General features: G+C 41.1%; 2 protein-coding genes across 5 annotated transcripts in view; both read right to left on the bottom strand.

Moving 5' to 3' along the window:
• Positions 1 to 2,871: 2,871 nt before the first annotated feature.
• si:ch211-156j16.1 (uncharacterized protein LOC564557 homolog) lies at positions 2,872 to 15,260 on the bottom strand. 2 transcript variants are annotated; one of them, XM_061269985.1, is made up of 4 exons: positions 14,910 to 15,260; positions 6,882 to 7,271; positions 6,664 to 6,769; positions 2,872 to 5,749 (listed from the first exon to the last, which is right to left on the bottom strand). In XM_061269985.1, the coding sequence occupies exons 1-4, from the start codon at positions 14,956 to 14,958 to the stop codon at positions 5,743 to 5,745; spliced, it is 552 nt and encodes a 183-aa protein (XP_061125969.1). In that variant the 5' UTR covers positions 14,959 to 15,260; the 3' UTR covers positions 2,872 to 5,742. The 2 variants fall into 2 exon arrangements, with proteins under 2 accessions (XP_061125969.1, XP_061125959.1); XM_061269975.1 differs by having other exon boundaries at positions 6,664 to 6,772; positions 14,910 to 15,258.
• Positions 15,261 to 17,166: 1,906 nt separating this feature from the next.
• The window catches only part of LOC133150294 (forkhead box protein J3-like), a 45,691-nt gene continuing 36,035 nt past the window's right edge, over positions 17,167 to 26,822 (bottom strand). For all 3 annotated transcript variants that reach the window (XM_061272739.1, XM_061272738.1, XM_061272737.1), the window contains 6 exons: positions 26,567 to 26,765; positions 23,561 to 23,788; positions 22,459 to 22,560; positions 21,233 to 21,487; positions 20,117 to 20,245; positions 17,167 to 19,633 (listed from right to left, as the gene is read on the bottom strand). In XM_061272739.1, coding sequence (XP_061128723.1) covers positions 19,515 to 19,633; positions 20,117 to 20,245; positions 21,233 to 21,487; positions 22,459 to 22,560; positions 23,561 to 23,788; positions 26,567 to 26,765 — 1,032 coding nt within the window. In that variant the 3' untranslated portion in view covers positions 17,167 to 19,514. The remainder of the gene's footprint in view (positions 19,634 to 20,116; positions 20,246 to 21,232; positions 21,488 to 22,458; positions 22,561 to 23,560; positions 23,789 to 26,566; positions 26,766 to 26,822) is intronic.

The following is a 26,822-nucleotide window of genomic DNA, read 5'->3' as shown; positions in this document are numbered from 1 at the left end:
CGCAAACAAAGCTTTATCTGAAAAGACAATCTGCCATGACACCTCGCAGAACACCAGATATGTAGACAAACATGCTAATGCAAATGTGTGTGAGCACAAAGAATGTGCATATCACAGAAACAAGGGCTTCTGTATGCATGTCAGCTGAACGCAAGAAAGCACACAGTATTCCAACAAACAAAGCTCATTAGCATGCAGTACATTTGGACCTCCTCTCACTCCTTGACACTCCAATGTCGAGATGCTCCATACAGCAACACACAGCACAGACAAGAGGGTGCGTATTTACTGGAAAATCTAGGATAAAATAAAAAAATGCCCTAAATAGTCATTGCAGAGGATTTATGTTGCGCTTTCCTGACACCATACGTTTCTCAAAACCTTTTAAAAACAAGACATTAAATTATTTGAAAATTTATTTTGTATTACAAATGTATTTTTTTGTGAAAATATAGACAACAAATAACACTAGAATACATTACTGCAATAGAAGCAGCTCATAGTAAGCTCTAATCAGCAAAAACATCATTTGAGCATGAAAATCTAAAAGAAAAACACATACAAATTTGTCTACTTGATTTAAGATAAACTAATTACCTCATTAAAATGAATGGTGCTGGAACAGTTTGTTTCCACCCTAATATAACGGGCAATGACGTGGTCAAACACACGTACGCACACATGCACGCACGCACGCACACACACACACACGCACACACACACACACACACACACAAAGCGCGCACAATGCACCAACTGCAACTATGGTGGACCACACAAAAATGTGGTGAGCTACTGCACATATTTTTATGTGCACACCACAAAAACACGGTGTTGTAGAATCAAACTGACGTGTCTACACACATAAACAAGTGCTAAAATTCTGACCGAGTCGTACACACTCACTGACGTTACGGAACTGTCATTTGTTTTTACATGAAATAGGCTTAGCTCTATGAGGGCATTTGAGTAAACGTTTGACGCGGGCCCACCCAGGAAGTGACTCCACCCTGGCGCGATGCATTGAACTACACGATCCCTCCCCTTTTTTTTTAGCTAAAGAGTTGAGCGTGAGTGCTTCCCCTTCACGTCTGCCAAAGTGAAAAGCCTCGATTGTTCCCTGTGCTGTGAAGAGAGAGGCCGAGCTCAAGGCAGTCATGACGCTGACCCATGGGGCAGAGTCGTAGGACATTGGGCGGCTGCCTGAAACCACACAGGGGAGCCAGATACAGAGCATCACTGTGCAACTCACCACCGAAAGTTGGATGCCGTGCCTCGGCCCAACGGCAACTTGTGAAAAAGTCCACAACATGACGTTAAAAAAAAAAAAATGAAAGAAAAACACCAAACTGTCAGCACAGCCCAGCGGGTTCAACTGACTCAACGGCTGCTTGCGCTGCCATATTTGGTGGCACTCTGAAATGGGGGTTGTTAGGCCTGAAGGTTATTTGCGGGGCAAAAGCATCTTGAAATTGTTTGCTTTCAAAAGGCACAGGAAGTCTGCCATTTTGCTCTCAAGCAGCCTTTTTGGGGTGATTTTGGTCATTTCCAGGTCTCCTTCGAAAATAAACTTGTTCAAGAGATTTTGTATGATTGCTACCAAATGTGAAGTGGTTTACGCGCTAGTCATTTAGCTTCGTACGGTCCTACTATCATCCATTTAGAATACTATTTGAAAATGTATTTATGACCAAAAAATAATTGGGGTCCTTGACCAAACCACGTTCGACAGAAAGTCGCGTAGGATCGAAGCGAGTAAAATCGAGATTTAGGTGTATTGATAAAAGGTCACTCAATAAATTACAGTACAGTAAATCATATTACCATATGCAGTATATCTAAGTATAATTATTTTAGCCCATCAATGATAATTCACATTCCTGGATATGTTAGCATTATGTTAATAGACACTTAGAAATAATAACACGTGGTTGAACATTTTGGTTTTTCAATATGTAATGTTTAATTTCACATTTTTATGTCTTTCTGCTATGTGTGTATCAAAGAAACAGTTGTTTGAATGTTTCCAATTACCATAACATATGTGCTAGTTTACGTTAGCACATCTATATCATTTTCCATTACATGTTAGCCTTAAGCTAGTGGACTAATTTCTGATGCAATTATGTGGTTTGGTTAGACATTTTGATGTTTAAATATACAATGGCTAATCCCCTTTTGTATTATGTGTCAGTCACAAAACTTTAATTAGTGTGGTAGTAAGAAATAAGCAATTTGAAGCAAGCATTGCCTCTTATTTGTAGGTCTGGGAAGTAGCCCCCATGATTAATGGGGCTTCCCCTTGACACACTTGTGGAAAGTTTTGTGTGGTGGTTCTGTTTCATGCAAATTAGTCACTACCTCCTATTTCACAGGTCCAATGGACTTTTGCGGCAACAACAACAACTGGGCTGCTTGTCAGAATAGAAAAGTGGAATTGAAGTAAGAGCATCATTTGTATTTTCCCTTATGGCGACGTCACTTCATCAACAATCTTCCAAATTCTACCTGTCAGTCACTTGCATGTGGACGCTTTGCCTGGCTGCCTAGTTACAGACAGACAAAGTTGGTGTGGGGGCACTATTGTGTATATTAGCGCCACTGTTTCAGTTCATTTTGTTTTATCTAGATCAACACGGATTACTCCCAGACACTTTTTATAAGTTATAGCTTTTAGAATAATTAGGTGAAATTGTATCATTTCCCATGGCACAGCGGATGATCTGTAATCACAGCACAGCAGCTGGAAATCACTATTGACTTGAAACACTGGGTCTTGGGTTTGTCAGGTAAGCATCAAATCAGATACGAAGGCAAGGATTTGAAAGGGTTATTCAAACACAAAAAGAGGCCACTCTTTGCACAGCATGGTGTGTTTTTATGTGTTTGTTTTTTTATTGAAACAGTAAGAACAAAAGCAATTAAATTAAAGGGTTCAAGCCATTCAGACGGCACGCATTAGAGACCTGTTGGTAAAAACAGCACATGGCAAAGCAGGAGGAAGGAAAAACAAAACACGTCTTTGCAAACATTTGCTGTGTCTTAAAGCCTATTCATTAATGATTACATCATTCAGTCAGTGCACATTACGCAAGTTTTGCAAAGCCAAAGAAGACTTAATTTGTACACCCTTTAATGCATAAAGAACAGAACAAAGCAGGCCTGTTGGACTTCCAACTTAGTTTGAAGACTGAACGGCCATTCTGCTTATCAGCTATTACAACAATGATTGATATGTGTGAAACTTCAACAGTAGAGTTGTTTCTTTTTAAGAGGTGTCAATTGCAAAAGGGCAGTCAGTTCACATTGATAACGCATTCTAACATGGTTCTGATCTACCAGTGTCAGTGGCGCAAATCCTTCAGCGAAATGTCACAGATACATATTTGGGTGATTTTTATTTTTAGATGGCAGTGTTATCGGAAGCAGAATGTTGCTTTCATTTCTTTCTTTCTTTTTTACAACCCACACCCTGGCCCACTCTAAGCCAATTTTGTACACAGCACTTCTTTGCACAGTTTTCCAACAACATGTCAGTGAATGTCGCTAAATGAGGAAATACTTGCTAACAGGTCTGGCCGTGCCACATGTCACTAATGAGAGCTTGTGCTACGGTACATCAGTGTTGACAAAGTCCCAAGATATTGTGTCTAATTTAAAACCATCGTTATTTACTGCTTTTCGCTTTGCGTTTATTCATTCATTCATTCGTCTTCATGAGTGTCGCGGCCGTGCTGGAGCGTATCCAAGCAGTCAATGGGGGTGGTAGGCGAGGTACACCCTGAACTGGTCGCCAGCCAATCGCAGGGCTCATAAAGCCAATGAAGCATTCACGCTCACAATGACATCTATGGACAATGTGGAGGGTGCATGTTTTTGGAATGTGGGAGAAAACCAGAGTACTCTGAGAAAACCCACGCAGGCATGGGGAGAACATGCAAACTCCACACAGGATGGCCAGAAACCAAAATCGAACTCTGCACCTCTGAATTGTGAGGCAGCCATGCTAACCAGTGCCACCCTTGTATTTAATTATCTCATTCGAAAATCTTTTGTTGCTCGGTTTGTTAGGTAGTAAGATTCTGAATGGGACATTTTTACACAAATGCAGATAAAAAATAAAACAACATTTTTGTGCAAGTCTGACTAAATGTGGATCATTTCTTTTCTCTTTTTTGCCCACTATTGGAGGCAGGATGGAAAACATTCTGCAGAATATAAACTGCTGATTTTGTTTGATCTTTTCAGAAGGTTGTCAAGCATTTCTCTTGAATCAGGAAGTAGCCTTCATGTGAACAAACTGATGGACAAACACGAATATGGTTTTTCACAATCTTTTCATTTATGTTAGAGAAATATATTTTCTCTTTTTGCCATCATCTCAAAATGGGTAGAATTCTAGTGTTTTTTCTTCATTTTTATAAAAGAAATGTATTGATTTTGTTATTTTTCTCTATTCTTTGTATTTCTTTTCTAAATGGGAAGTAGCTTGCTAGTTAAACAACAACAAAACAAAACACAAAATAGATGGATACACAAATGATATTTGCTTTTTTGACTTTTGAGTCATAATAGAAAGTCAGGCATTTTGGTGGAGAAAGACTCCTGCAAACTAACAAACAAAAACAAAAATAGAACTTCATATTGTTACTTTTGTTAGGAAATGTGTTTCTTTTTCCATAGTGTAAATCAAAGTAGAAGCATTCCTACTGACCAAGAATGCAAATTGGTGGGGTACTTTTTGTCTATTCGCAGATCCTTTCATCAGTCTTCAAACTAGGAAGTAGCCTGTACTACAAAATTCCTGACAAACAAACACAAATTCAACTTTCAATGGAATTTCCTCTGCTTGCCATTTGAGTCATGGTAGAACTCCCAAGAAAAGTCCATTTCGGCTAAGCCTTAACTATTCTGTCATTTGTCTTGAACAGAAAGTAGCATGTTAACTACAACTTAACAATAAAGTATGGCACTCCATAATGTTTTGACTCTTGTGAAAGACATTCTTTTTTTTTTTTTGTTTCTGCAAGGTAAATTATGAGGGATGAATATCCACCACCAGAAAATGCAAATCAGCAGAGTCCTTTTTGTCTAATCCTAAATTCTACATGAGTCTTCTTAAACCAGGAAGCAGCCTGCTAACAAACAAACAAAAATAATGGTGCCCCTTCATATCTTTCACTTTTGTTATAGAAATGCATTTCTCTGTCCACAGTGTAAATCACCCTCGAATCATCCGCCCTACCCCAGAATGCAAATTGGTGGGGTCGTTTTGCCCAATTCTTAATATCTGAACGTCAGCATTCTTGAACCAGGACGTAGACTAGCTAACAAACTGACGAACGTCTCAATGGAAGTTTTCCATCCCAAAATAAAAAAAAAACAACTAAATCTAATTACTATATCACTATAGCGCTGATGCCAGATCACGTCTTACTGAGCAATTCTTTTGTGCATTATGTTTAGAGTATATCAAGAACTCAATTGGCTTTGTGGTCAGGGAGGTAAATGAGCGACATGACTCTTGTCTTACATACTGTACATACAAACTATCCTCCCGTCCTTTTCTTTGAGCAACATAACGGTTCGAGTCCTGCTTAGAATCATTAGGTTCTTGTGTTATAATTATTCCTAATAGCTGTTTTTCTTTAATTGATTGTAATTGACCTCACAGTTCAGTAGTTCAGAATTTCCAGAACTTTGACAGCTCCTGCTGCTTGGCCGCCTTCGTCTTCTTCTTCTTCAGGGGCTGGGGAAGAGAAGGAAAGCCACTGTCACTCAGGAGATCAAATTTCAGGGGTTGATTTTTGTAATAGCAGTTAGAATGGGTAAATAAAAGTTACCAGTGGTTATTTTAGGGGGGCAATGAAGAAATTTAGTGAGCAAAATTGGGTGTTCATGTGCAAATTGGAAACTAGACAGTTAAAAAAATATATTTTTTTTGTGACAATGATCTGAATCAGATTTAGAGAGAACTGCGGTACTGTGGTTATATTGTAAATGATTAGCTGAAAGTAAAATATACAGGGGTGGTGGGGGCGGTGTAAGGTTTGGGGGATGGGGTTCTGAAAATCACAGAAGCCATTACATTTTCTTTTTTCACTGGCTTTTTGTTGCTGGCAAACCTGTGGCACACACGCACACAAATGCACACAAATACAATTGCATCATCAAGAAACGCACACAATAAAAACAAAGCAAAAAGAACGTAAAAAATAACAACAGCGGTGACAATATTCACAATAGCAAATAATAATGAATATATAAATAAATAAATACATCATTTTTCATGAATAAAAAACATGCTTCTAAAACATGGGAAACTAAACTCAGGTCCTCTGGCTTTTGTGTTTAAATACATTTGAACGTACTCGAAAATACTTTCAAACATACTTGCAAATATGTCGTACTTGAAGCTAAATGCTACCATAATTTGTTCGGCATTCTTTTCCCCATAATGCAACGGGCTACTTACTTCCATGTGCACATAGTTTAAGACAAATACGTATTTGAATACATTCAAATGTATTTGCCTGTCAAACATTCACGCTTCCGTAATTCTGTGATCAGCGAACCCAGATATAAGTATTTACTGTGATGTAAATATTCATATCCATTCAGTCAACACAAGATGACAATTTGAAATTAAAGCAAGGTACTCACGAGTATTTTCCCATCCTCTTCACAACAGCAATCACTACGGCAATGACGATGACGACCGCCAGCAGAGCGCCAATCACGATGCCGACAACCTGGCCCGAGCTCAGGCCTTCTGCAGGACACAAGCCAGAGTGTTCGGGACTGTGATTCTCAAAGTTTTATTAGTAACAGCTAAGAACTAAAAAGTTAAATACAACTGAACTCATCTATTCAGTGCTCACCCTCTGCACCCTCTTCAACAACCACCTCGTCCGCCGTGTCCGCCTTGACAGCTTCTGTCCAATGAGGGATGACCTCAGCATCTTCGGGGGCCTCCGTAGGGCGGCTCTCCACGGCAGGGGGCTCGGTGTTAAGGGGTTCGGCGGCCTCAGTGGAAACTGGAGGGAGTGTTTCGGTCTCGACGCCGAGCTCCGCAGTGCTGAGCGTCACCTGAGCAAAGGGCCCCTGAGTCGTGACGTCCACCGCATCTCGTTGTTCAGCCGTCACTGGGTGGGCTGACGAAAGACCGGTGATGACATCAAGCTCTTTGCTGGCCTCTGTGGCCTCCAAGGTGACTTCTGCTACGGAGTCGGTCGCTACATAGTCAAGGTCTGTTGGGACCACCGTGGGACCTAAAGAACAATCATTTTAACATGTCACACGTTTGCTGTCGGCTGCAGGCTTTTCTTTTTGTATGTTTTCAATTGAAAGAAGCATGACAAACTACAAGGAACATAATTAACAATGGGGGTTCTGCAGTTAGGGTTTAAGGGAAGATGGTGCTGTTTTTCTTTCTTTCCAGTATAGGAAGCATTTTATGTTTAATACAGATCTATGGTTCACTTAGAAATGCAAATGTTTTTGTTTTTTTTTACCGTTAATATGTGTGTTCTTAGAATCATTTTGAACTTTTATTCATTTTTAGTATCTGAGTGATAACGTCCTTCCATTCCATTACTCAGTCACTTTAACATACCTGTTTTACACTATGATTAGTAAAGTAGTTGTATTCTGATTTGTAGTAAATTTAGAATTTTAACTTTATTCCTATTCAAATCAACATTGATCCCCTCTGATGGATTAAAACATTAAGTCTGCTTAACTGCTTAACACTTAATGACCCTTTAAGGCATTTTCCCCATGCCAGGAATTTCGTCTGGGTACAGTACTGTCTCCACAAAGATATATTAACATTGTCTTTTGTCCATTTCCTGCATAAACATTCTGTTTTCCATTTTTTCAAAGCAAATAAAAATGACAGGAATTACATTTGCCAGACATGGCACCTAAAGCTCTTACAATGCATAGTAGACGAACAGCAACCATGTGCTGTACAGCAGGACAACACATTAGACACATTAGTTGGGCACAAGTCAAGGAAGTCTCCGAGGGCCTCGCAAATCTTTGGGTAACCCGAGAGCTGCCGCTCACTTTGGAGCTGAGGACCTTACATACCCCTCTTCTCCTCTTACCGCCCTCTTGGACAACTCAAACCTTGTGTGTGAATGTATTCATTGTTGGACTAAAGCCGCCATGATGGCTGCCTGCCTCATGTGTTGGCCTGTATTCCGACAAGCCCGACTCACACCAAAGTCATCCTTCTCCGTCACCACCACCATTCTGCCCCAACAATGCTGTGACGTCAGCAATGAGACGGAGTGATATTTTGGGATAGGAATAACGGAGACAGCGAGACTGTGGGCTCATTCATGGTGCCCGAAAAAAACATTTCCTGCCATGGTATATGAACAAAAACTTGCTGCAAAATAATTCTCATGCAAAGCCAGACGTTCAAAAAACACTTCAGGTGGCCACCATTATCTCCTGAGCTCAACCCTATTAGGAACCTGTGGTGCTTCCTTGAAAGTTAGATCTATAAGAGCAGATGCCACTACACCAAAAACAGCATCTCTCTGAGGCATTTGGAACCCCTTGTAATGAAGAGACATCACAGCGTCATTAGACCGCCATCGCCAAAAGTCAGCTCACCCCACCCTGTGATGTAATAAGGCACACATCTTCAAGCCATCCCTCCATCCTGTCTTTCTGGCCCTGTGCGCCCCAACATGCCACATCCTCTGCCTCATTTCCTGTGGAGGGAGCCACGCTGCACAAGTTGATGAGTGAGGAGCGTGCGGCCAGCCTCTGCAGTTGAAAAATGTGGAAGTGTTCAAGGCCACAGTCAGGCAGGGCCACAAATGGATATTAGACAGAGAAAGAGAGAAAGAGAGAAAGAGAGAAAGAGAGAAAGAGAGAAAGAGAAAGAGAAAGAGAAAGAGAAAGAGAAAGAGAAAGAGAAAGAGAAAGAGAAAGAGAAAGAGAAAGAGAAAGAGAAAGAGAAAGAGAAAGAGAAAGAGAGACAGACAGACAGACAGACAGTTACAATTTTAAGAATTGTTTGCCATGGTTTTAGCGGTGACTATGTTTTAAATTTGATACAGAGCAGGAATTTAAGAGTGAATATTGGGGCCATGCTTAAATAACTGTCAGTGGACTAAAATTGCAATATTATTTTGGTACACACGATAAAAGGTAGTTGTGTGTGTATCACTCCATTTGATGTAATTATTACTTTCAATAATACAACTATATTCTCATAACTTTATGTTTTTATCATATTATTGAGTTGAGGGGTTTAAAGCTAGAACTTATCCTATCTGATTCTGGGCAAAAGACAGACTACCCCTGGATTGGTGGCCAGATAATCACAGAGCTCATCGAGAGACAGACAAACGTTCACTTACACAGTACTGAGTGGGAACTGAACCCACGCACACTGTCTGCAACAAATTTGGAATTAGGAAAGTTACAGTCTATCACGTTATGTAACTATTACTTAGACTTTATTTATTTAAATTGTTGTTTTTAATAGGAGGAGAAATTGAATGACATTGACTAGCTTTGTGGTATTGTTCCATATGAAAGCTATGAAAGCCATGCTTTGGGGTGACCAAGAATCTTCCATTATGAGTTTTGCAGCTGTGCGAAGACATGCATCTGTCCTAGTGTCTTTCATCGAGGTCTGCGCTATGAAGCCGCCTTGAGCTCAACCTGATCATTACCCTTCAATAAGCCAAGCTTCATCCCGCCATGATCAACATTTTCCCAACCACAACTGAAAGCTTGGCCTGGACAGCGCCGCGTCCAAATCAGGGAGGGTACATTTCAGCTGCACCAAAATTACGGACTAGACTCAACTCGGGTTGGCCTGAAATGACTTCTCAATGGAAAGAAAGAAAAAACCAACAACACGCTTGACTCTTGTACTGCACAATATCTGAAACTTGGAAGTGGCCAATGTGCCAAACTTTCCCCAGCACAGATCTCAATACCTTTACTTGAAAATTCTCTATATGGCTCCAAATAACTGCGCATTGGGGATTTTGTCTGACAAGAAGTGCATCTATTTCTGGTCATGTGCCGGCCGAACGGACGGATGGCTGCGCTCATTAGCAACAGGAGTGGTAAATAGAAGAAAACATTTGTTTCTATTGAAAAGGAAGGGGGTTTCGAATGGAGCCTCAGACCGTTTGTTTGGAAGGCCTGTAAGCAAAGATAAATTGGCCTTACGCTATGTGTAATCACCCAGACCACCAGCACCACTAACAATCGCTTCATTATGTGCTCAGTTCCCACAATTAGCTCTGAGTAGTATTTCCTCTCTCAGTGTCGGCAACGGTGGGCACGCACAGGCCCTAAGATCAATGATGCATACATCCCTTCTGCTTTCTATGCCTTGTAATCTACATGTTGCCAGTCTTCCTTGGCTACTCCCTGAGGAGCGCACCATGGCAGCTGAAGCCTTTGAAGAGGTAAAAAGCCGGAAAGGGGAGGGAGTCCCGTTTCCCCAAACAGATCCTTCTCGTGCGACTTCAGACCCATGCCACTCACTACAGCAAGCTGGTCATTTTTGTAGGGGGCCGCATCGTAGTCATAGTTTCCTTCGGAGGGCCATTATGACTGTCAACCCAAATGAATGTATGAACGTCTCATATTATATACAGTATAGGCTTCACAACAAACTGATTTACTAACTAGTTTCGAAATCAGAGACGAGTAAGAACTGTTTAAATTTTGAATGGTAATAAAAAAAAATGCTAGAAACAGCTCTATTTTTTAAAAGTGAAGACAATTTGCAGTTTTAGTCTTGACACAAAGTAGATCCACAATTTGTCTTTGGGGGCCGAATATAATTACACTGTGGGCCAAATTTGGCCCGCGGGCCATAGTTCGAAATGGCTGCTGTCGAGGAGGACACCAACTAATACCGAAAGTTGAAATGCGCACAATTATCGTTTGTGATTGACAGCTAAAATCTTGGTACAGTAATCTTACACATATATGCGGTTCACTTTTCACAAATTCTTCTATAAGCTTCTTTTTTTTGGTTATGGCTGTTTCTTTGCTATTCATTGCAGGACTCACTTTAACATTAAATCTAAATAAATTGTGTTTCCTTTATCGATATGTCAAAGTTTGATCAATAGACTATCAACTGAGAGCTTCTACTGATTCAAGTAGATGTACTGAAAGAGCAACGCTCGATGGACCGAGGAAGTTGACCGGGAGCATGAAGACACAGGCAGATGAGTCACCAGAGTCTTAAAAGAAGTCTTAAACACAGATCTATAAAAGTGGAACTGCTCGTCCCTGTCAGATGATACGGAAGTAAAGAACTACGCCTACAAACTAGCATAATTGAATACAAATCCAGAGGAAAACTTCTTCTGACAGAGGAAAAGGCCAAAGATGAGAGGAGAGCCTCCAACTTTCACGTAAAAGAAATCTTGCGAAGACACACTAGCAGCAGCTTTCCTAAAATATTTTTTTCCCACACAGTCAATTCGCAGACATCAAGCCTACCTTGCGTAATATGTCACGAAATGATCATAAATGAGACAATGAAGGCTTAAAAAATGCACCCCCTCCAAAACTCTTGAACACCTTTCTTCCATTTCCAACAAGAGTTATTATTTTTATTTCTTTTTTTCAATTATTTATGTGCTGCTCCATCAAACTATTGTTGTTGATTCAAGGAGCAAAACAGGGTTTAAATACATTAGACTGGAATAAAAAAAATGATTTCATTTGCTTACTGTATATTCTCTTGTTACATCCAAGTGTTAAAAATGACGAAAACTGCAATTGTAGTAGAAATCATCAGCCAGAATGAAACACAAACTAATGCAAAGGCTTTTGCTGGCCCCATCAATCATGGCCCTAAAGTTGGACACCCGCTGGGAGGATGAGACAATAAACCAGTAGAAACATGAGAAAAGGGAGTACAACAGGCTGCATCCATTACAGTCAGCTGTCACTGAGGCCCCCGCCTCGTGCGTAACACTCAAAGTGTTGTCCGGGAGGTGTGAGGGAGTGTGTGCATGTTTAACCTCAGGAATGTTTTTAGGGTGCTGCTCAAGATAAACACTCAGCCCATGTCGGGTCGTGCCATGCACCGCGCAACTCACATCTGATTTGAGTCCACGTGTGGAATATTCTCAGCCTTAGTGTTGTCAATACACAAGGTAAGAGATGTTGCATCTGGAGCCTATCGTCTCCAGCAAACCTTTCATCTAGTGACTAAGACATCTGAAAACAAGTAGCGGTACCCCTGGACATGACACTATATCGCTCATACTCATTAGGGTGGCGATAAGCCTTTTCTAGCTAACTTGGGGTAAAGAGGTGGTCGTTGGCCAATGACTGACATTGCTCTGGTCCAGTGCCGTATCTTTCCTGACAACCATTTAGGAAACAGGATGGCAGAACTTCAAATAAACTTTTTTTTCCTCCACTAAATACCACAACGGTGAAAGCCTACAAATGTCCAGAATGTTTTGGTCAAAGGTTTGAAGGAAAACAACAGGTTTAAATCAAGCTTCTTAAGCCGTTTCTAATCCAAACTCCAGCCCCGCGCGCTGCGTAAAATGCCCACCCAATTGAGTAATGTGTTCCTGAGTCAGCGTCTCTCGCTCTCTTTCCGTCTCTCTCTCTTTTTTGTCTTGCTCTATGCCTCACCCACCAGCACACGCACAGGACATGCCAGACACATGAGACATACAGCTGTGGTCAGTCGTGTAAAACGATTCAACTCTCCTTCTTTGGTCTTCTCTGACTTGCCTTTTGTTGTGAGAAGTGGTCGATCAACACCGTGAAGGAGAGCCTTTTTATGTTGTTAATTCAAGTCAAGTGGTGTCCGCTAATGCTGATAACTTGGCCTAATTTGAGCATTCCCCTACTCTGATCACATTTAGAAAAGCCCAATTGAGTGGATGTCTTTGGGGAATTATCATGACTGATTACCGTCTGCTACGGTATATGTTCAAATTAATTTTTCCTTCCTCCATCTGCTCGGAAAATATTTGGGGCCGATCATCATAAATGTTGACCATGTTCACTATTTCCACTCACATAAGACAAACCTTCCTACTAATATGGAAAATTAATGTTGACCATGTTATTAAAGAAAATCTTTCGTTCTCGACTCTACTATGGATGAAGAACAATTCAAATAAATCACCAAAAGCTCCATTCGTGCTCATGATGAGTGTAAACCTCTGACCACGACTACATGTGCTCATAAGATCTGATACTTCAGTCAAGTTGCTAAAAGAGCAACTGCTGCCCAAACAGATGTTTCTTTCTGCTACTAAAAGGATTCATGAGTGGGAACGTTTTCTCCCGCATGGAGTTTTAGTGCCAGACTCATATTTGGAGTATGAGCGCCACATTTGAGTCATTTCTAAAAGCGGGCCGATGACCAAAGGGGCCACTGACCTCTCTTGTCAGCAGCCAGATGTGACGACAATGTTATTAGCCTGCAGAGGCAGACAAAACTCATTAAGACGGAGACTGCAGGAGGGAGGGGGGAGGCAAGCAGTGCTGTGCTGTGCTTTTACGGGACACACAAGCGCGGGCGTTTAAAATGTTGAAGAGTTGTTCTCTGTGTTTCCAAACACTTTATGGAAGTATGCAATCAACAAACAGACAGACAGACAGACAAAAATGTAAATGTACCTTTGTAGATGACCCTGCCAGTTTGGATGTCCCTGGTAGCAAAAGCGTGTGCTCTCGGACAGAGGCCTCTGTATACTAGGGTGAGCTGGCTTTTGGGCACTCTTGCCAGTCAGCAATACCTGTCCAATGGGTACTGCCCAGGCACTGGCTCGCTACATTCACTCTTTATATACGTATATACTACGGGTTATATAGAAATGCTCTCTGCGCATATCTTCCGAAATAAAAATGTGGACACTAGGATTTTAGCTGTAATGCTTTTATCCCATGTGTAGCCCCTTACCCACCTATAAATCACCTAATACATACAGGCCAAGGAATAGTTTGTGAAAGAGGGCGGGGTGCCCCTTAGTGCGCTTGCATGCTCTCCCTCCATACCCATACTGCCTTTATGTTCTCTTTATAATATTCTATTAATAGAAGGGGCTCAAATAAGTGAAAGCCATGAGCTCCTCCGTTGCGCCCCCTGCCCCCCCTTTCACTCGGTGTGCAAATTAGAACAGTTAATGAAATTAAGCTAATGACTTAATTTGACTAATTATGAATTTAGTGTTTATTGAGGCAACTACAAATTCAATCATTTTCGGGAGCACTTGTCCTGTTTATGGCTGCAGGTGAGGTGGAGCCTATCCCAGCTGTTTTGGGGCAATAGGCACAGGTTGCATACTACACACATACCACCTGGGAACAATTTAGAGTTTTCAATGAATCCATATAAGGACAGGGAGAACACCCACACTCCAGGGAAACTCTGAGCAGGGATTTGAACCCGGGACCTGTCGACTGTGAGGAGAATTGTTAACCACGAATACACCACGGTGTGTGAGTTAAGATATAATTTACATTGATAAGTTAATGACCTATTTATCATGACTAAAGATAACAGTTTTCAATAATAACTGCTGGCTCACTTTATTTTGCAACTATTGCTATAATTACACAGTTGAGAGGCAACGTGCCATAGAATATCTTAACATGGTAGTTTGTTTTCATTGTTTTTATCAAATGACTTGGAAACACTTTATAAAATCCGAATGAGCTTGCGAATATCTGATAAGGATGATAAGGTGAAAAAGGGATCATAAAGGTAGCCCTTTTTGCAAAGTGGTCACACACTAGACTGGCAAAATGAGGGATTCAGGCAGACAAAGGAGCAGCGGCGGCACATGGAGGCAGCAAGAGCGAACACAGCGTGCTCACGGCAGGATGGCCACTCAACTTTTTTTGGGGAAAAAGGAGACAAGTTCACTCACTTGCATGTGTGGAGGCACAGATCAACAGGAGCAGCAGCTGAACATTCATGATGGTCAAGTCTGGTTCCTTGGGTTAATGACTGCACGACAACCGGATGTCCTCACAGCATCAAACGCAGAAGCCGCTTTCCGATTGGACCTCCCTCCTTTTCCAAAAAAATGAATGAAGAGAAAAGTGCTGAGATCCAAATGGAAGCCCTTGAAGTCGGGATAAGAGAGGTGCAGTGTGGAAGTGAAGGAGGGCAAGGAGAGAGACTGGTCCACAGCAGACAGAGAAAGAAAGAGGGAGACTGTGAGCTGAGAGCAAAGGAGGGGTGTGGACACGGGTTGTGCGCTGGCTGGGTGGGTTTTTGTCAGGGGGCAGGTTTGTGTTGGGAGGAGGCTGACTGTGAAGAGGTGGTTCTGTAAAATAAGCACACACGCGCACAAACACACACGCGCGTGCACACAAACACACGCACGCGCGCACACACACACACAAACACACACACTATAGCTACTTGTACAGTAAACACTCACCTGTATTTTGGGGTTCACATCCCCCAAATTTGTTTGCCATTTGTTTGCCCTGTGTGGAGACTAGCTTCTTTCTATTTCTGTAAAACGCCAAAAGACTGCACTGAAGCCCTTAATGTAAAGAGAAAAAGTGTAATTGGTGTCAAGGAAGTCATTTGAAGGGAACCTTCCCGAGTGAGGAATGCCTTATATTTTGGGATGGAGCTAAATTTAGCCTGGAGTGGGGTGTAGTGGATTTTATCTATGACAGTTTTGCACGTAAGCATTTTTTTTTTTTTTAAAATCTAATTTTACTTTTAAGGGTAACGAATAAGATCATTTTGAAAGGGTAAACAGTTTTTTTTGTAAACCGTAATTTGAAGTCCATTTGTGGTTAGAACCACTTAATTAGCCTAGAGGTCACAAGATGGCGGCAAAAGATCCACGATGGTGTTCCTTGGGGGTAGGCAAATCTGGTCCTAAAGAGCTGACCAACAGTCATATACTTATTCCTCACTATATCACGGTTCACCTTTAACGGCCTCACAGAGCGGAGTCAGGCCACCATATAGTACGCACTGATGATATTATTTTACTGTAGTAATCTGGAAGGAAGTGTTTACTTCTCTTTGTTAAACAAATGCTTTTGCCTGAAAACAAGTTTTGCCCTTTGGTTTCAATGTTATACCTGTATAATAATGGCAAAAAAAAAAAATGGTTTCCACTCCACGGATTTCACCTATCACGGGTTCTTTTCAGAACATAACCCCAGCGAAAAACGAGGGATTACTGTATACCCAATTAAAGATTACCAGAACTCTTTTTCTTACAAACAGAAGTAGCAGTCAAGCCGCAAAGGTTTTTGCCTCATGAAAAGGACCCATAAACACACAGTTGAAACACCGTGTGACTTTCTCACTGGCAAAAAAAAAAAAGTACGGGTGGTCGGGACATATTATGCTCGGGGTGGGCAAAGAAAAACTTTGCTTGGGTCTAGGCTGACACCTGTTGGATGACATGTTGGGCCCCCAATTAGGGATGTGGTGAATCTGTACATACGTCAGTGTGGAGTTTTATGGGTGAAAATGTACGAAAATATTTACGATAATGACTTAAGTGTTGAGAACTTTAAATAAGCACAGAAAGATAGAGAGAGAGAGAGAGAGAGAGAGAGAGAGAGAGAGAGAGAGAGAGAGGAGAGAGAGAGAGAGAGAGAGAGAGAGAGAGAGAGAGAGAGAGAGAGAGAGAGAGAGAGAGAGAGAGAGAGAGAGAGAGAGAGAGAGAGAGAGAGAGAGAGAGAGAGAGAGAGAGAGAGAGAGAGAGAGAGAGAGAGAGAGAGAGAGAGAGAGAAGAAAGAAAGAAAGAAAGAAAGAAAGAAAGAAAGAAAGAAAGAAAGAAGAAAGAAAGAAAGAAAGAAAGAAAGAAAGAAAGAAAGAAAGAAAGAAAGAAAGAAAGAAGAAAGAAAGAAAGAAAAGAAAGAAAGAAAGAAAGAAAGAAAGAAAGAAAGAAAGAAAGAAAGAAAGAAAGAAAGAAAGAAAGAATTATGTACAACAATAACCGTACATGGTGTTGGGGGTTAATTTTTTGTTAATTTATTGTACACTTCTATATATGTGCATTACGTATTATGAACATTATTGCATATATTTTATCTATGTGTAACGATCTATAGTGGATTTGCAAAGACTCTATTTAGAACCTTACCAGAGGGACTGGTATTTTAAAAAAGTATCAATGAAGTAACAATATGGCAGAAGCAAGGTTAGGGCAGTAAAAAGGATCAATTGCCTTTTAATAAACACTGAAACAGATTTGTAACTGTTGTAGCATACACAGACTATTATTTAAGACACACCAAAATCACATATGTACAATATAATGACGGTAGGTACACACAGTGTATCCTTGAAGGACAAATAACAAAAATAATTATTTTCATGAGTCTGCATTTTTCTTTCTTTTTCTTAAGGGAAAACAGAGAAGAAACATAATGCTATTTACAAAAGGACAACAACGCACACACATACAAGTTATATAATGCTGGTCCCTGTAATACAGCATCAATGGCAATAATGACAATTTTAGCCTCTCCTCCCCCTCCAAAGAGCACTTTAACCTTCCGCTTCAGATTGGTACGGATACTTCATTTCTTTTCAGCAATGTGGAGCTGTACACAAGAAAATCACTTTTTTCTTTTACACATAGACTACAACACTAGGGAAAAAAAACAGAGGCTGATCAGAATTAAGCATTGTCTTTTTTTAAAGTTATTATTCAGCTTTATGCTTAAAATGTGTGCAAAAAATGCATGTCTTCGTCACCTAATTAAGTCATGACCTGGCTTTGCCATAAATGACAAGCACATTGAATTTGATCTTTAAAAAAAAAAACATGAATTTAACGCTGCCGAGTGTTGCACAAGCTTATTCCACTGCTTTTGTTTTGCTTTTAAAACACAAACAACACAGTTGTCAGGAGCCATCAAGAACTGAATGGTGCACTCACTTTAGGAGAAATTAATGGCTTGAACTAATGAATCAGCAAATTACCCTGAGAACATGACAGCATACAGACAATATGACAATAACGACCAAGATAAATTCATGAATGTTTTTACAACAGAAAACTGAGTCGTGTTTAGAATTATTGAGAAGACGCGTTGTGATGCTATATTTGACCGGCAGGTGGCGCGCAACCCATACACTCTCTATGTCTCCTCATACAGACACCAGCAGACACCATAGAATCGGTACAGAGAATTTACAAACATGAGAAACATCCCAAGTATTTGATTTTGATGAAGAGAGGAAATGAATATTCCTCTGTTAGGAAAACATGCTCAAGTTGCAGTGGGGGGGATATGAAGACATAGTTGGGCCACGCTGAAAAGAGAATTATACATGGATTCAAAGTAGAAAGAATTTTTGGGGAAAAATTACAATTCTTTAAAGACAAAATATGCTACGAGAATTAAACTGCATTTTTGCAGGAATATCATTGTGATTTTGTTTTTCTTCACACCAAAAGCTGTATTTGTTGTAGTATACAGTCATATCCATGTCACGGGAATATCTTTCTGGACTAAAGCCATATTTTCAAGAAAAAGAAATTATATCAGGAAAATAACGTTTTTGTTCTTTTAAAGAATATAGGCAGACATTTTTTTGTCAGGAAACAACAATTGAGTTATTTCAGAATAAAGATGTATTTTAAGAAAAAAAAATGCAAAATACTAAGGTTATGAGAAGAATTGTCTGTCTAAGAAAGTTGGATTTTACTACCCTCCTCAAAAAAGTCGTATCTTTCGAGAATTCTTTTATTTTTTTTAATATGTAATGTCATGAGAATGATTTTACGGAATGCTTGCCTTTGACTATAATATATAAGTGTGGAGAAATTCAGTAAACCATTCATTTGTATTTTCTTGTTACGTTTAAACTTTACTTCCCCTACTCAAGGGACCAAGCACTGTGGTGACAAGCAAGAAAAGAAAAATATGAATTGACACTCCCTTAAAAAGGAGTTCATAATTGCTTATACGTCATGAAGGATGGCATCAAAGCACTCCTGTTTTATCTAATAGAGCTTTAGCCTGTATGAATAAGACAACACTCACTTCAGCATAGTTATCTGGTACAAAGATACAACGAGATGGCACCAAAGCAATTATTTTATGATACAGGACAAAACCAAAAAATAGGCAAATATGCCAGGGATTACTGTATCCATACAAGATTATGACTTTTTTCTTGAAAAATATGTCTTTTACCTTTATAGCATGTGTCATCTTGCTTTAGTTTTTTTTTTGGGGGGGGGGGTTGCTTGTTATTTTCCATGTGGCCCAAATACTGCTTGGTGGTAATAAATGGAGGAAAGCAAATATTTCACAGATGAAGTTTTGACAGTTTTAAATCTTGTCACCCACATTAGCATGAGGGAGAGGCGACTCATGATAAGACGTTGACCAGTGTCGCTTCACAAGTTGGTCCACTGATTGTCTCCAGTTCTGTCCCCTCCCGTCAAATACTCTGTTCTTTTGGATTGTCTTAAGTGATTTAAATGGGCTCATAGCCCTACTGTTGCCACCACTGCTTGTCTCTGACTTGCTGCTCACACGATGGAGTCCCAGTCAAAGTCATCATGGATGTCATCAGTAGCCAGCATGCGTCTTACCTGGAAGTGTCCTGGTGGCAACATGTGCTGCGGCTGGCTCAGCTGGCTGTGATGCCCTGAACACAAGGCACAGACAAAAATGTTAGTCATTTTACACAAACAAGGGATTAAATCTTAACAAATTACAAGTGATAAATAGTTTTTAGGAATAATAACACTTTCTCCAGTCGCTCCAGTATCATCTTAACAATCAAATACAGAACAAAATACCAAAATAAAGCAATAATCACATTTTAGTTGCCGATTCCCAATTTGGAGGAAAACCACTAGATTACGACATTAATCACAGTGTTTTTGTACTGATTATGTTAATATGTGTTGGGTCATCTAAAAGAAGAGTTTGTAAGTGAGCCCAGAACCATACTTTCCTTAATCCAGGTTTAAAACGATTGTCACCATTTGCTGATATGAAGTTACCTTATTCCTCATGTAACACTAGCGCACGCACGCGCACACGCACACACACACACACACGCTAAAAAAAAACATATATACACACACACATGCATAGAATAAAACACACACACACTTACACACACCTGGTAAGAGCGTGACGGAGGAGTCCACCGTCATGGTGGGAGCTGTGGTGCTAATGGGAGGCATGTGGGGATATCCAGGTGGGCCCATCAGAGACGGAATGTTCGGTCTGGAATCCATGTACAGGTTTCCTGTGGGCGCACACGTAAAAAGGGCCAATGACTAACACACACACACACACACACACACATAAACTGTCTGTGCTGAAGGACTCTGCGACCATAATTTCCCAGTCGTCAACACTGAGCAACAGCCACGATTCCCTGGGAAATGTGTAATACAATCACAATGGCACAGCAAGTGTAATTCAGCTTCAAGGCCTCCACTCCATTGTGCATAGTGTAGTAGAGCACACCTGACTTGTGTCTTCATGTTCATAGTCACACGTGGAGGAGCACCCATTTAAGCCTGTGCAGCATTTCTCCAGCATGCAATATTTCACTAAAGACACTAGACATGTTTTTCCCTTTTGATGCTGTTGTTTTTTTTCTCTGCAATACTGGACAAAATCAATTCACACTATGTGGCTAGTTAAGCGTAAGTGCATCCCACTATAACAAAGAGTACACACACGCAGTAGGAGTGGGAGTTGTCCAACACTCAAGGTCACAGTTTAATTGATTTTTTTAATAAACCACAAACACAAGAGATTCTGGGTTTGAATATCAGCATAGCCCCGCCTATGCATGTTCTCCCCCTGCTTGCATGGATTTTGGAAGTACTCTGACAACCTCCCACATTCTCAAAACATGAAATATTTTGTATAATTGTAAACCGTGAACCTGCCTTTCTAATGAGGACAAGTGCTCTAGAAAATGTTGCTTAATAAAAGTAATCCACAGACTTTAACCACTAGGTGAAGATTATAATATACAGCACTGTACAAAGCATTGTATAAGAAATCACACTCATGTACAGATATCTTCTGGTGCTGATCGATCTTTCTTTCTTTCTTTCTTTCTTTCTTTCTTTCTTTCTTTCTTTCTTTCTTTCTTTCTTTCTTTCTTTCTTTCTTTCTTTCTTTCAAAAATAACTTGGCTAAAGACGTGTGTGATCATTATTGGAAAACAACCATTCACAGCACTGGAAATTTCAAGTCCTCATTTAGGATTACAAACCTGTTTGAATGAGTTGACCGTGCTGATTGTGCTGGCCGGCCTTGGGGTGGATGGCGCTGTGTGGCTGAGCTGGGTGCTGCCGTGCCCTGGGCGCTGCTGGCTGCGCGACCTGAGGTTGGGAAAGGGCAGAGCCCTGAGGAGGGATGACGCCCGTGGCTGCGAAAAACTGGTTGACGGACGAACACAGGTCAGCTATCTGAGAGGCATCCAGGGACCAGTTGTTGAGCTCCGCCTGACGCATGCTCTCCTTCAGGCCTGCCTCAGATAGACAGAGAGGGTGAGAAGGTGTTGTCTTATTTGTCCATCACACACGTTGACTGCAAAGCGCTTGCACTTGGTCCCATCGGAGCTTGCTGCTCTACAAAGGTCAGATGCGGGCTTGCCGGACTGCGTGACGGCAGTGTGAGTGGGGTCAAGCGCAACTGAAGAGGGAGAGGATGGAGAGAGTCTGGGTGTTATGGGACCAGCTGTCATCATCCAATCATGCGCGAACGTTGCTGGCTTTAAACACTGACCAGGAGAGACGGATTTAATTAGATCATTTACATGGCACAACTGGGAGAGCGAAAGAGAAGTGGAATTGTGTGTGTGTGTGTGTGTGTGTGTGTATGTGTGCGTGTGTGTGTGCGTGCGTGCGTCGCAACCTCTCAGATGCAGGCTAATGACCTTTATTAGGCCAGGGCCATTACATTGTTATAATATAACAAGGGCCTAACTACATCATCAAAGTATAATCAAAATAACGAATGAGATTCATAAGATGTGGATCCATTCTAAATGCGAACTCAGTAAATGACTATTGTTATCGAGTTAAACTCACGAATAGTATCATTTGGTACCACCAAAACGTTGGTCAGCTGAGCTGCAAAAATATATCAATTTTTCCCAGTTGACAAGATGGGGTCTGGCGGAAGCTGATGGAGAGTGAATGCCTACCTAACGTATTTGGAGACGTCTCTCCCAAAAGTTTCATTTCCATTATGAATGGTTTGAGATATAAATCCTTGTGAACTCTAAATCTAAACCCAACTATTATTCTCATTGTGTATAGATCTGATAAACTTTGCCTTGAGGCCAAGTGACCTGCATTGTGTAAATTGGCTAAGAAAGAATTTGATCATTTGAAGTAAAAGCAGATTGGAGAGCAGAAGAGAAATGTTGCTGGTATGCCATTCTATTCCTCTTTATACCCCACTGAGTATTCCTATTAGCGTGAATGGCTTTACCTTGAAACGGAGAGAGGTCTACATCAGCCCAATTGTAACTTGTTGCAATGCGGCAGCTTTCCTTCAGCCAGTCGAGGTTTGGGTACCAATCCGGAGTCATGCCTGAAAGAAAGACTAAGGTGAAAATGTGTATACAGGAACCTATCCCAGCTGACTTGGGGCAGTAGTCGGGGGACACCCGGAACTGGTCGCTGGCCAATTGCAGGGCCTCACATACTACGCAAACAACCGTTTGCACTCACACCTACGGACAATTTGGAGTTGTCTATCGGCTTTCCATGCATGGTTTGGAACATGGGAGGAAACCCGGCACCTCTGAACTGTGAGGTGGACGTGCTAACCAGTGCCCCATCGTGCTGCCTGTTTTTTTTTCTTCCTTTTTTTTTTCGGGTCCCAGGTATATCTTATCCAAATGCCACCCTAATGAGTACAGATTAAAGATGGATGCATGGAAGGACGTCAGTTCCGAAGTAAACCACAAGGAGGCGCAGCTCCACACAGAAATATTCCAATCACAGATCTGCTGTGCCAGACAGCCACATAGCTTATATCCATACAAATTGAAATATAATAGGTGAATATTCGCCAATTTAATTCTTGTTTCAGAGTTTTCTTGATACCACGTGACACGTGCACACACACACACATGCACTAACTGAGGAGATGCAGAAGAGCGGGGTATGAGATGAGAAGGAAGCATGTTGTCGAACACCTCAGTCGTGCACTTACTGCTCATATGAACCTCTGTGAGACGTGACAGTGCAAACTAAAAGCGATGAACGCGTGCAGAAAGACACAAATGCAGTCCACTCCACACTGTGGAATTGGAATAAGGGTAGAATTACGGTTTATTAGGGCTTAGCTTTGAGTGGCATCAATATTTATTAAATATGACACATCATGGATAATGTGCACTGGCAGAAAGTGTTGCTTTTATAAGACTCAGTCAAAAAGTATGGAGGAGACCAACAAGCTACACAGAGCGGCTTGGGTTGTTCTTTTTATTTTTGCCCTGAAAGATGTGAAACTTACTTTCTAAACGATTATGAGGACCATTGTGAGGAGATGAATTTTATTCAAGAGGGCAGTTTGTGTGTCTCACCTGTCGTGGGACACCTCTGTCCACTGTGACTCTGGTGGGACAGAGATGGGTGCTGGCCGTGGGTAGACAGGTGATGCTGAGGGTGGTGGGCGTGGTGATGGTTGTGTTGATGATGGTGGCCGCCACTCCCCGTGCTGCCGCTGCCTCCGTTCCCTGCACCAGGTGAGTGCTGATATGAGCAGGCTGTCCGAGCAGAATGGTTCGAGTCCCCGGGCATAACCATCAACGCTGTTGGGAACACAAAAAATATATGCTAGATGATATCACCGACAAACACCTTGAAAATGAATTTTTCCAAAATGCTACCGTGGGAAACGGCAAAAACAACGTTGCATTGCATTGTATGCATCAGTCAGAAGCAGACATCAATGGACGATAATAAGGCTCTCCAGTATATTCAGTAATATATAATAAGTAAGGAGATTAATTTTGTACAATTTAGTTTAGATCCAAATTGGGCAGCCATTAAAGATCTTATTGAATAATATATAAACATTCACATAAACATTATTAACATTAGTAGGTAGTAGGTTTTCCTCCCTTTTCTTACATTATATTTTTTATCTCCAACAACTTTCCAAACTTCATTGACGTAAATTTCCTTGAATAAGGCTCATCTGGTAAACTAATTATCAAACTTGTCAAGCTTGGTATGATTGATTTAAACAGATAGGATGATCTGATATAAATTGAGTAAAATATTTCCATCAAAAAATAAACCTCAAATATTTTCCCAACTCAAATAGTTACTCATTCAAAGCATGCACAATATACCAATTTACTTTTTGGATTTTAGCAGAATACCTTGTTTCACATATGTACCTTGTGAAATTGGCATGAAGATAAACTGTAAAATAAATGTATAGCTTCTCCCTTAGTACACAGTGATGTGTTTTGAAATATTTGGATTTACAGCGTTTCAGTGAATGCTTTTTAGTGAAGACACATTTCATGATTTTTTTTTCATGTTATTCTTCGCCAAAGACGATCAAAGCATCTTTCTAAACGTGACTCACTTGGCACATGTACATCACCTTGCCGACCTGTTGCCGACATTTGTCTGAAGGGCGCGACTGAGACTTCGTCAAAGACCAGTGAAGTGAAACAAGAGGACGGTGGCTCTTTATGTGACCGTCAGTTCATGAAGAGTGTGACAAGTCCTCGAGAGGGGACGTTCGCTGCTGCCAACAGAGAGTCATTTTGCTTTACCTGCCTATAAAAGTGATTTTGTTTTATTCAGTCTTTTATCCCCTTTGCTCTCTGCCAACCCACTCACTCGTCACTTCAACGTCCTTTTATCCACTTTCTTTTTAACTACCAACCCCTTTGTGGTGTGTATTTTCAATGCTCCGTTTTATGTCTTCATCTTACAGCTTTCAAGATCTAGTAAATGTCTTTTTTAATTCTTACAGTGACTTTGATAGATTCAATTCATGTATTCAATGATACATTGGATTAATAGCCTACCATAGTCACTGCTTTTGTCCAGATTTCGCTTTGAACGATATTTGAAATTTTAAGATGGGCCAAACGTTGAAAATGGAATTTGGAACTTGCCCACTAGGTACTGCGGCTGCACTTTAAGCTGACTTTCAAAACGAGTGTATGTGACACTTGGCCCTCAATTCCATTTTTATCTGAGGCAATACTCATACCTTTGACCTGATTTGACACAGTGATACAATTTCAACGCAGTGCTAAATACCGTCTGAATAGGAGGCCGTGTTCGCTATGCGTGTGAAGGTACATTAAGGCAAACATGGGTGACAAAACTTTTATCTGACTGCAAATTATACTCTGGTCACGCTGCGCTGGGTCGACTCCAGCCGAGCGCCCGTCACAAAGCCACCTTGCGGCACATTGAAAAAAGAACATTTATCGATGTATTAATTTAAGTATCAATTCAGTTGTCCTGTCACAGTTTAAATTTTTAAAATGTTGTATTTGCAAGAAGGAGTTGTGCATTTGTGTTCATTTCTTTCTAATTTATAGTATCATCAATATGCGGTTGTGTACTTCTTTTTTCATATCAACATCACGCCCCTTAATCCGCCTGCACATGAGCAATGTGGCTGAACTCTCCCACAGCGTGTGAGGTTCAGCAATTAGTTCAGCAATAAGTGGATGATAGTCTGCCGCTGGTTTTACGACGATTAAAACATTTTAATCATTGTTGCTCAGTGTCAAAACATTGCAAATACAGAATACATATATTGTGTTTTAAAAGAATAATTATAGTACTACTATACTACTATATTTATCATTTCTGTCTGTGGATGAGATAATGAATCTTGAACGCGCTGTCGCCAAAATGGACGCGCACCGCGAGCAGTGCACTATAGAGTAGACTATTTACTCCATCAAGATCATCATCATTCTATCTTTTTTGTCTGTGCGTTTTAGACGAGAAATAGAAGGAATCCTCGCCGGGTATCCAGCAGATGCACAACATGCTTCTCAGAAGAAAGAATATTACGCCTCTGGAGGAAACAGAGAGAGCGAGAGGGGAGGTTGATCAGAGGGTGGTGGGATGCAGGGAAGGCCCAAGTGGGAGGAGGCCGGGTGACCTGAAAGCTTCAGGAAGCAATTAGCGAGATGCTTCACAAACTTTAGAAGCAATCTAATTAGCTTCTATCAAAGCTGCAGATGTGTTTGTCTTTTTCTTGCCTTCCGATGAATCCTTCGCTCTTAATTGCCTTTGCTCGTTTGACTGAGCGGGCCGTAAAATGCAGATATGTGGAACAGCAGATTGTTTGTTTATTAAAATACAATAGAGGCAGGGTGTGCTGGGAGGTTAATGCCGCAACGCTTCCCGTGCTGTGAAAGCAATATTAAAGTTGCACATCAATTTCAAGAGCTTAAGCTTGACAGTTAATTATGCGCAGGAAGTCTGACATGGAGAGTTCTTTGTTTTGCCCCCGTGAACGGGTGTAAGCGCAGACATCAAACAGGCAAACACGAGCGGATGAAGTGTAGTCCGACGACAAGACGAGCGCCGACACCCACCTTGCTGCGAGAACGACTGCTCAAAGACACACTTGTACAGGCTTCGGAAGGATGCGCTCAAGTCCTCAAAGTCCGAGAAGCAAACGTGCTTGTCCCGCGACTCTGGCACGGGCAGAGCATACTGGGGTTGCGGAGGGGGAGGCCGTGCGGGCTGCTGAAGACTCAAGGACTGGGACGAAGGCTCGGAGTGACTACTCGCCTGTGGGAGACGGAGGAACAAACCGTGTGCAAATGTTAGTGAATAAATATAATTATA

Source organism: Syngnathus typhle, linkage group LG2 (genome assembly GCF_033458585.1).
Source record: "Syngnathus typhle isolate RoL2023-S1 ecotype Sweden linkage group LG2, RoL_Styp_1.0, whole genome shotgun sequence".
In the NCBI taxonomy this organism is placed as follows: domain Eukaryota; kingdom Metazoa; phylum Chordata; class Actinopteri; order Syngnathiformes; family Syngnathidae; genus Syngnathus; species Syngnathus typhle.
Note: the sequence above shows the minus strand (reverse complement) of the source record. Positions and strands in the feature narration are given on the sequence as shown.